The 10,869-nt window shown below is 49.2% G+C and overlaps 1 protein-coding gene across 2 annotated transcripts in view; it reads right to left on the bottom strand.

Annotated features, from left to right (window-relative positions):
• Positions 1-352: 352 nt before the first annotated feature.
• The window catches only part of ADAMTSL2 (ADAMTS like 2), a 46,260-nt gene continuing 35,743 nt past the window's right edge, over positions 353-10,869 (bottom strand). For both annotated transcript variants that reach the window (XM_043530440.1, XM_027823457.3), the window contains 4 exons: positions 7,064-7,234; positions 6,388-6,564; positions 3,546-3,690; positions 353-1,275 (listed from right to left, as the gene is read on the bottom strand). In XM_043530440.1, the coding sequence (XP_043386375.1) occupies positions 1,157-1,275; positions 3,546-3,690; positions 6,388-6,564; positions 7,064-7,234 (612 nt within the window). In that variant the 3' untranslated portion in view covers positions 353-1,156. The remainder of the gene's footprint in view (positions 1,276-3,545; positions 3,691-6,387; positions 6,565-7,063; positions 7,235-10,869) is intronic.

The raw sequence follows: 10,869 nt of genomic DNA, 5'->3' as shown, positions 1-10,869 counted from the left end.
TGAGCTAGGTACAAAGTACTGCCCCAGACCTGGAAGATGCACCATGGAGGCGACTTATCCAGAGTCGTATGATTATTACTTCTTAGTTGTATTTACCATAACAGCTAGGAGTCCCAGTCATGGCATGGTGCTGTGTGAACAGAGGACAAAAAGACAGTCCCTGCCCCGAAGAGTTTACATCCCATTGACTTCAATAGGTCTACTCCCATAGTAAAGTAAGTTTGATGCTTGTTTGCAGGATCAGGCCCTACACTTACAGTGACACCTATCCAATACTGCTTCTTCAGTGCCAATATCCAGGGACAGATACACGCTAAAAATTCAAGAATAAAACTAGATACCACCATAAATATGACAATTTTATTAAAATATACATACGAGTACAAATTAATGATTATAGGGATAAAGTTCACTGTTTGTAAACAAATATATTAAAAAGAGCACGTCTTTTTTGTGATATAAAGTGCAGTTATGTTTCATTATTATATACAATATGTCAGCATTATGATTTTTATAAGGCCTATGAAACTAAAGTTTGATTATAAGATAAAATTCTCTGAAAAAGTATACACCTACATATTACAAAGGCTTTGGCTTGTGCTCATTTAGGGAATGAAATTCAGCTCCCAAACATAAAGGAAATTAAGGCTAGAAAGCAGGTTACTGGATCCTCTGCTAAGGCAAACATGATGGTGCTTTAATTTCACATGGTTGACACGTTGACGTTCTCAATTTGAAACTCGTGCAGAAAACAAAGAAAAGACCTTTTAAAACAAGTGACTGTTTGGAATTAAGAGTGAATCAAATATACAAGATTCTATGTACAGCTTTTGATAATCACATGCTACCAATGTACAGTAGTAACGAAGCTTTCATGCCAGCTTCGAAACAAAATGTTGGTGCCCTTTCCCTCCGTTATGAGGAATCAGAATAGCCGTTTTGCAGTGGTGGAAGAAAACATCCGTCCCGCAAGTCTGCGGCACATTTAACTCTTAATAATGCCAGTATGATGAGCTATCGGTAAGTGGTTAAATCAAACCCGGGAGCATCAACCTGGTGTATGTTACGTCTCCTGCCAAATGCTGGATGCTCAAAATGAGTCTACCCTTAATTCCTTCTGTCTCCAAGTGCTGAAGTCATTAGGCTAATCTCTCCACTAGGAGTGGGGAGCCCTGCAGGACCTGCAGCAGGCTTTGCTGTAATACCAGTGGCTGCAGAGATTCACTTTGATTGCCAAAGCACAGTTCGTTCCAGCTTGGTCCTGACAGCTGTCATCTAGAGAAGAGAAACACATATTGGCCCTCAGATGAGTGAGGTCAGAAGGCAACAGTATGAAAAAAGTTACAGTCTATGTTATTAGCTCATCTCTTCCCACGCTGTTTAACTCCTTGCCTCCTTGGAGGTTTTATTGCTCTACCACCAAGACCCCACTGTGCCCGGCGCAGTACAGACACGTAACATAAAGACAGTAATGTATGTGTCAAAATACACATTTGAAATGATCAGGAGTGCAGCAGTATGATGGTAAAAACCCAGAGTGAGTGACCAGCTGAACAGCAGGAGGAGGCCCGATCCAAATCCATCAGGGTGCAGCTCACATTCGCTCTCAATAAAGGGAGCTGTGGGGAATCTTGGAGCAGGTGGAAGAGTGGACAAAAGAATGGGAAACCTTCCTCCTACAATGAGGCTGCTGAGCGGAGCCAGGACCCATCACTTAGACGGCCGGAAGGACTTGCTGGTGCACAAGCATCCCACCTAATTGCTGGTTTTTTAGCAATACTTTGCCCCTCCATGCTGCCTTCTGTCCCAGGGTCACTAAGCACCTTACAAACCTCATGACAGCGAGCAGGCATCACTTTCTCCGGGTGACAGATGGGGGAGATGGATTACCAGCGGTCACATGGCAAGTCCATGGCAGAGTCAGGCACAGAACCCAAATATGACTCCCAGGTGTGTGCTTTATCTGCAGGACTATTCTTATTCCCAAATCCTATTAGTGAATTAGAACTACATGCTCACTAAAGCTCACGGTTTCTTTGAACCACCAGACTGCACTCAGATAATGAGATAGTTACAAATCCCCCAGTACATTAGGAGACCAAAATCATTAAAATAATGGCACAGCTGAAACTTACTCGAACATTAGTGGGAATTCACAGAGAAGCGCGCTACCAGAGTTAGCTTGTGCACAGATAGCTTTTGTCTTCAGGCCAGAGTTTTATTCCTCTGAAAGACACCCCTTACCGTAACATGGCCATCTGCAGGAATAGCATGTGTGAGGCCAGCTCATCCGGACACTGATGGCACCTGCCACCATTACGTGTTTGCTGGGCTGAATGCAGATTTTTTTTTCAGTTGGAAAAAATACAATATAATAATACTACTCATATATAGCTTGGGCTTCTGATTTAACTGATAACCCTCTATAAAACACCCCGGCTACGAAAACATGAAACTGGTATTTAACCAATAAACACCCGAAAACCACTGGAAACGGTGACTCGGCTTGTGTTGACCTCACCCCTTTCCCAGTGCAGTTTGTTTATAAAGGGGCTGTCTCTGCACCCTAGCTCGTATCTAAGGGCTTGTCTACAGGGGTGTGAGTGCTGAAGTGTGCTAATGTGTTATGCATTAATTGGTCCATGTAGACCCTGATGGTGCACTTTAATGTAGTGTTGTTTGTATATACAAACAGAAAGCGCCGAAACCCCCCGATTATTGGCTAGCTACAGTACACTCAAAAATAGCTAAAACAAGCCCCCCCCCCAAATTAAATTAATAAAGCCAGAAAAACCCCATAGACAGCGCCATTTGTCAGTACATTTCAAAGCACTTTCCAAAGGTCAGTGTCATTTATCCACATTTTACAGATAGGGAAACTGAGGCACAGAGTGTTGCCGTGACTTGCCCAACGTCACCCAGCAGCCCGGTGCAGAGCCAAGTCCCAGTCCTGTGCTCTGCCCAAAAAGCCAAACTGTCTCTGCTGCATCTTATTGCACAGTAGCTAGCGTTCCTCATGAATAAAGATACATGCATAAGTCTCCAATCACTGTGCAAACAATACACATACAGTGCCACTGAAAAGCAGCCATCTCTGGGGTGGAGGGCAGCTACGAGGCATATAACAAGTGCACCGAGCACTGTGTAACAATGAGGGGAAGTAACATTGGCCAGATTTCTGCTCTTACAAAACATGCCACAGGAGTGGAGTGGAGGGTGTTCAGCACCTCGGAGGATCAATGCACCTGAGAAGTAGTAGTGTGAAAATGGCTTATTCCAGTTTAGCTTAAGCCCCTTCCCACACAACATAAGTGAACCGATACAAGCCACTCCTATAGCAGACCGTCTCCACAGGGGTTATACCGGTATAACTATACCTGTGTAACTGTATGGGTTTAGCTTGTATACAGGTATAGTCTGTATAAATGGTAAAACTTTCCCACGTAGACAAGGCCTTAGTCTAGCTCCTGTTCCTTACTGGCTTGCACTGAAAACACAGCCCCAAACCGTGTCTTGGCAAGACGATCTGGATTCTTTCTCCTCACCTGGTGGCTCAGTAGGGCAGGGCTGCAGGTCACAGGTTTGTTTACCAACAGGCTTCACAAGCGGGTCACAGCCACGAACAATATCTGTGCCCTGGTAGCACTTCACATCTCGCATTCTCACGCCAACGCCGCAGGTTTTGGTGCACTGGTGAACAGAGCGAGACAGAGATATTGTTGGCAGAGGCAGCAGGCCTCCGAGGGCTGTGCACAGAAATCCTCGACTAGAAACTGACGAGCCCTGGTTTTGGGGTGCACAGAGACTCATTGCTCCTCTTTCAGATAGAATCAAGTAACCCCATCAGGGTGAAACAGTTTTCTTTTGAATCAAACCTTTGGTGGCTGCAAAACCAATCCAAACACCTTCCCGACTTCCCTCAGCACAGCACGGACATCCCCCCGCCACGCAGAGCCAGGCACCACTCATGTCCCACATCGGCAGCATCTAGGCCTTGCTTTGACCCGCCGCACGGGGTGGATTTCACTCCTGGGGCTGGTGTAGCCAAGGGGAGCCGCTTAGCATGCTGGGTGACACCCAGTCCCAACGTCCCAGCCCCTTAGTTTTGGGGCTTTCAGACGAAACAGGGCCCGCCGCTCAGCGTGCCTAGTGCAGATGTTGCAAAGCCAACGCCACCCTGAGTACAGCCTGTCTCTGTTTACTGACGTTCGGATGCACTGTCACACTGGAATTGCAGTGGGGGCTGCTGTATTGATTCCAGACTACACCAATGACTGGTTTTAAAAACTAAACTCAGCAAGCTGTCTGGACCTCTGAAGGAAAGGGCTCTAGTATAATGATAGGGACCTGTGGTTATTGATTTGCCTTTGAAGCACCGCACACACCTACTGTGCTGTGTAAATAATGATAACGACAAAACACATCTTGCGAGGCAGGACAGAGGCTCATCTGCAGCAATTGGGCCAGGAACCAGACCCAGCTTTTGGGGTCTGGATTCCGGCCACTGACTGCTAGACAAGAGTTTCCCTACAGCTGCCCCTGTCACGCAGTCAGAACCAGAGTCCGGTCCAGTGTTGAGTTGTCACGCAGTTAGGGAGTTGACTTGTTACACGATTTCCTGGGATATATTTAGGGATTTTGTACGTCATGCCCCAGAAATAGCCCCGGTGACGGGTGCAGCCTCATTCACCACAGGACAGGCTGTAGCAGGGCAAAGCTTCTCAGCAGTGACCCCTACCAATGTGCCTCAAGCCAGCTCTGCAAGGACCATCTTTAGGCAGAGAGATCAGCTCCTCCTCTATGCACCATTCAGGCCGTGCCCTCGCTTTGCAGGGGGAATTCATACTAGCAGTAGCGACATGGGGATGCAGATGCTCCCCACTGGGAACTGCCCCAAAACTATCGACAAAGAGATAAGGTGGGTGATATCATATCTTTTATTGGACCAGTGTCCATTGGTGGAAGGGCCACGCTTTCTCTGTGAAGCTCGAAAGCTCTCTCCTTCCTCCAGCAGAAGTTGGTCCAGTTAGAGAGATTACCTCACCCCATCTTCTCTCTCTCATCTCCTGGGACCAACATGACTGCAACGCTGCAAGCAAAACCAGCAATGCTTTCCCCACTACCACCCAGGGAAATCTTTGCCTGTTCCACTGATCCATCGGCAGAGGACACACCGGGAAGTGTTTCCCTGCTCCGAGCACCCTGTGCTGACCCCAATTCTCCTAGCCCCACTCGCTGCCAGTATCTCCCCCCTCCCTTTTACAGCCCCCCCCCCGTCCCATTACACAATTACTGCGGCTGCCCCTGCAGACTAAGCCAGACTCCTACAAGCGATTGCAAAAATAAAATAAGCCGAACCCAAACACTTCCTTTCACTGCTGTTCTCCAAAAGCACGGCAAGTACTGATTATATCCTGGCAGGGCCGGCACTCTGCCCCGAGCTGCGAAGACAACAAAAGGCTGCCTTGGCACCCGTAGCCAACTCCTAATCAGCTCTTGGCAAGCGCACCACACCTCGCTGGCTGATCCATCGCCGGCTGTGCCATGTGAGCTAAACTGGAACAGTTCATTTTGTGCGCCGTCTTCCTAAGGGCATTTACATCTAGTGAGCAGGCCTCGCCGTGCCAGACAGAGCAGGGAAAGGATCTGGCTCTTTCGTAGTGGGGGCAGGGCTGGGAGAGGGGGCGAGTTTTCCAAGGATTGCTGTGTTGATGAGGTGTCACTCATTCACAGTGCACATATTAAACAGTCTTGCAAAGGAATGGGACTCCCCTCACCCCCACATCTTTACAGAGAAGGTGGATGTAGCGCCCATGAAAGGCTCCAGATTGACAGCCCTGGAGATTGGCGTCCTATGAACATAACAGCCATGTGATCCAACCCACTGGGCCATCGGCAGAGTGAGCGTTTGAAAACATTTTAGCACTCCAGAAACAGCAGTTTCCATGCTCTCTGCACAGGAAGGGCCACATCGGTGGAGGAAACGATCGCCTCTTCCCCCGGTCAGGAAAGCCGCTGGGCTCTGCTGAGGTTTCCCACCAGAGTGCCCATTAGGAATGATGTTACTGAGAGCTCGGCTACTGCTTCCCAGCTGCAGAGCTCATGGCACTTTACGAAGGTGCACTAGTACCATTGTCCTCATTTTACTGATAGGGAAACTGAGGCACAGAATGGGGAAATAACCTGCCTAAGCTAAGGCAGAAGAGGCAGGAACAGAACCCAGGTCTCTTGACTCATAATCTGGTGCCCTGTCCACTGGACTCTCCTACTTCTCACCAGGATGCTGCTGCCTCCCATCTGTTAGTCCCCTGCTCTAATCAGAGCACCTGCTGCCCCAGAACACACCCTAGACCTCAGCAATCCCAGTTCCTACAGGCTGCACCTTACCTCAGACCAGGGAGTCGTGTACCACTTGAAACAAGGCCGCTCAAAGCAGGTGGTTTCTTCTATGGGTTTCTTGGTGACGTCACAGTCGGTGGGGTTCCGTGTTTTGATTTTCCCGTTGACAATCTCCAGGCACAGCACGATCCTCTTCTTCACGCCCCGGCCGCACGTGGTGTTGCACTGCCAAGGACGGAAGCCAGACAGAGAGAGAGCCCAAAATAAAGCGTCGGAGAGAAGCCCAATGTAGTGTGACCTCAGGCAGAAAAGCTTGGGCTGGTCTCACTCCTGGCCTCCAAGGGACCGAGTTCTCCTTGTGCTGCTCCACAGGCATATTCCCCACAGCCGTGAGGAAAACACCCCCAAATGGCCACCAGTCTGTCCAGAATCCCACGCAGGCCCTCCACCACCCACTGCCAACACCACAGGGGAGCAGGGGGTCACACCAGTGACCTCCCAAAGTCCTAGCAATGAGGCACTTGAGATCTCTAGCATTATCCCCTTTTGGGAAGCCTGAGGCCCAGACAGGGGACATAATTCATAGCAAGTCAAAGTGGGGAACAGACCCAGGAATCAAGACCCCCTTCAGCACCCTCCCTCCTGAGGCTCATTCCCTCATATGAATGGGACGGCCGCATCCATCGGTTGGAACAGGCAAATCTCGAGGTGGGTTGGCTCTTACCCGTTCCCAGTCCTGTGCCAGCCAATGGGAAGGGCAGTTCTTGTCCCCGCAGGGGTGGATAGCAAGCGGCTTGGTCTCCAGGTTGCACTGGGACTCTGGCACCACACGGCCATCGCTGGTTTTACAGTACACGTGCCTGATCATCCTCCCCTGCCCGCAGCTGCCACTGCACTGAAACAAAAAGAGCAGAGAGGTACTGGTGAGTAATGGGAGGGTACAAACACCCCACATTCCTGTGAGCAGCCCCATGCCTCCCCGATCCCTTCTTCAAAACACATGGCTGTTGGGAAGCCCTCCATGAGACCCTCATCGTGACGGGCCCATAGCGGAATGGGTGGGATTCCTGTGTGTCTCAATCTGACTTCAGGTGTAAGTCCCTTGCGGCGGGGACCATGTGTGTGTGTTTTTGACTGGGCAAACTCAGCTGCATTATGGGCAGCTCTTAACAATATGGAATGAGTTACCCCAGGCTAACTAGGAACTGACCCAACCCTGGAATTTTACTAAGCCTCACAAATTGCTGCGGTCTTTGTTCCCCCCAGCACGTTTTGAAAGTCAGTGACCCTTTAAGGTCACAAGTTGGGCACCCAAAACAAACAAAAAAAATCACAACATCTTGGCCAAAGAGATTAGGTGACTTGCCCATGGTCACACAGGGGGTCTGTGGCAGAGCCAGCTACTGGACCCAGAGACCCAGCCCAGAGCCTTAACCACAAGACCATCCTTCCTTACAAAACCAATCCCCTGCATTGATTGCTGGTGATCTCAGCCAAGAAACAACATATGCCCCCGAGTTAGGGGCCCCCATATATTATGGTGGTAGCCATTTATTTTTAAACGTAAGGACATTGATGGCATATGACCATGATGGGCTGGCCCTTGCCACCCATGCTCACAGAGCAGCACACAATGGGACTAGTCAGGAAGCAAGGCAGACTACGGCACAGAATGAGGGACCTGGTTGCCAATGCATCCCTGGCAAATGGAGTTTGGTCACCCCTAAACTCAAGTCTCACTGGCAGGGGAGAGGATATAAGGGGCATATAGAAAGCCCAGTGTTTTGCCTGCATTAGAGGAAACAGGTGGCAGCTTTCAAAGAGACCATGAAAAATAAGGTAAATGGTTATAAATATAGCCCCTGGATTTAAATAAAAGGAAACACCCCCCCCACAGGTATTGTCTTGAGCTATATTTTAAACACCGAGCGTTCCCATGTGCTTTTGTTGCGGTTCTTTAAGGAGATGCGCTACATCTCACAGTGCAGCCCGTCGCCATGGAGACCACTTATTTTTAGACAATGCCAATGAATCAAAATCCATGTAAAAATAGCTCGGGAACAAACACACAGTACCTTTTTTTTAAGAAAGTTTTTTTCTGGGGAATAGGGTGGAGGGTTGTTTTGAATCGCATGAACGTTGGCAATGTCAAGCAAAGATTATACCCAAGGCTAAGAGACCCTGTCACCTTCATGCACAGGATGGTAAATGCTAAAGTCCTCTAACAGTCAAATCACAGGGAACTTTGCCTGAGGAAGAACCGAGCAGGGAATTTCACGATCGGATCCATCTGCATGGGGAGACCTCTGTGCTGCAGCCGGCAAAACAAGGGTGTGATCCTTCGAGATGCTCTTTAACCTGAGCCTGCATCAAACCACTCCTAAACTAAGAGGAAGTTTGGTGCGGGTTCCAGATCTGAATCAGAACTTTGCAGCGGGACCACCTCCGGTTTTAACGATGGGCCTCACTTGTGCATGGAGGTGGCGGACGTCTCGGCAGTGGACCCCCTAACTTAACTGGAAAAATCACATCAAAGCTATGGAAAGGTCTGGGGCGGAGAGAAAGCAAAAACAGGCACAATGAGCCTTGAATCTGTGGATCAAATTTTCAGCTAGCGACAAGCCATGCTCCAAATTTGCACATCCACTTTTGCACACCCAACTGACTGTAAACTCAAAAGAGGCCCATGCTTTTCTGCACCTGTACACTGGAGATTCCTGCACCCCAGGGCTTATGTGCTGGGGAGGCCTCATGTGGAACGAGCCATCTCCCAACTAAGAGCCTCACCAATGTAAGACTGAGCAGAGGAAGATACGTTGGCTGCCAGGTGGGGAGGTGATGAGTCTGCGTCACTTAAATAGTCACCCTACTGCCTCTGGATCGATTAAGCAAGCAAACCACTTCCCTGAAATGACCATTGATCTACGAGTTGTAAGACACCCAGGAGCTCTCAATCATCGGGATGGGAAACCTGGTCTATTGCTTGGTCTCTCTCACACTCCACATCATTTCAGCTACAGTCACCATGTCACTTCCTCCGGTCAATCTCACGAACAGACCAGCCTGAGTGTAGATAGGGACACACTCCCTTTGCACTCACGCCGAGGAAGAGAACAGTCTAAAGTAACAGCAGCAAAGATGCTCCTCTCCTTCCAAAACCCTCCCGAATGAATTCGTCTTTTACTTAGAGTTGAAGCGGAACCCAAAACAATAGATCTGAGCTCGGAGCTTGACAGGTTCTCACTCGCTCAGATACGACCGAGACAGAGAGAGTGTGAGAGCACAGCTAGCTCGCCTATATACGACAGACCGAACCAGGTAAGATAGACACTGCTCGCCACTGCTCTTAAAGGGCAATCATTCTGGGGAGAAAGAACTGGAGATTATTACTACAAAAGCATCTCTATGTCACTTGACCACCTGACTGAATAGTACCAGGGTGAATACTACCCCCAAAAAGGGTACTGAAAATGGTGAATTCTCTTTGCTGCTATCTGCAAGCCCTTTGATTGACCTCCACTGGGAGCTAGTTTTTGGTCAGAAGAATGAGGCCACTTCACTGCCACTTGCGCAAATGCCTGTCCACATAAAATTTCACATCTGGAGCATCCGCACCGCCATCTGCAAAGGACTGAGCGGGTTTCAGTGTCAACTAACTGGAGAGCAGAAACTGCACCAGGTGACTTCGGTACCAGCCAATCACACAGGGTGAACAGCTTATTCAGGGACACAGAATTTTTGAGCAACTCATAGGCTGAAATAGGTTTGCCCAAACTGAACCACGCTGAATAACACACACCCGTTCAGCTCCCAGGGCTGAGTTCTGTTCTCAGTTACGTAGGTCAATGGGAGGGCCCTTGTGGAATAGAGGTTAGAATTTGGACCAAAGTCTGCAAAGTTTGCAAAGAAAGGAGCCTGGCATCACTGAATAATCGTTTACCTGCACGTTCAGGGAAGGGAGGATGCCGAAGCAAAGGCAGGATGAAGTGAAGGTCCCCTATTCATTGTCAAGGGGTTTCCATGACCAAAATCACTCGGATCGGCTTCTGCAGGGGTTTGGTTTTCATGTGCAGTTTGCTAGTTTTGTACATTTGAGCCGGCAGAGGAAAAAAATACCTTGTGCGGCGACTGCTCGTCCTTCCAGCTTTGGCACATCTCAGGGGCAGGCCAAACCGTCTGCCATTCACTCCCACCCAAGGAAGTGCTGTGAGGAACAGCCTGGCTGCGCACTCTCCCGCTTCCCTTGGCGGACCCTGCCCCCTCTAGGAGTGAGTCTGCACAAGAGCCACATAAAGGGCTCATAAATTCCTTTGTTTTTTGGAACAGAGCCGCTCAGCTGTTTATTCAAGCAAGACGCTGCGGGACAGGGAGATGGATAGAGTTTTCCACCCACCCCGCAGTGGCTCTAAGCCCACTGGCTGCCTCTCATCCTCTGAACAGCAGCCGATAACAGCAGGTGTCAGTGTAGTTGCAGTTAGTGGGAAGTGTTGTAAATAAGGGCCTCAACAGACCTGGAAATCGTTCAGCCAC

This window comes from Chelonia mydas, chromosome 16 (assembly GCF_015237465.2).
Source record: "Chelonia mydas isolate rCheMyd1 chromosome 16, rCheMyd1.pri.v2, whole genome shotgun sequence".
In the NCBI taxonomy this organism is placed as follows: Eukaryota; Metazoa; Chordata; order Testudines; family Cheloniidae; genus Chelonia; species Chelonia mydas.
Note: the sequence above shows the minus strand (reverse complement) of the source record. Positions and strands in the feature narration are given on the sequence as shown.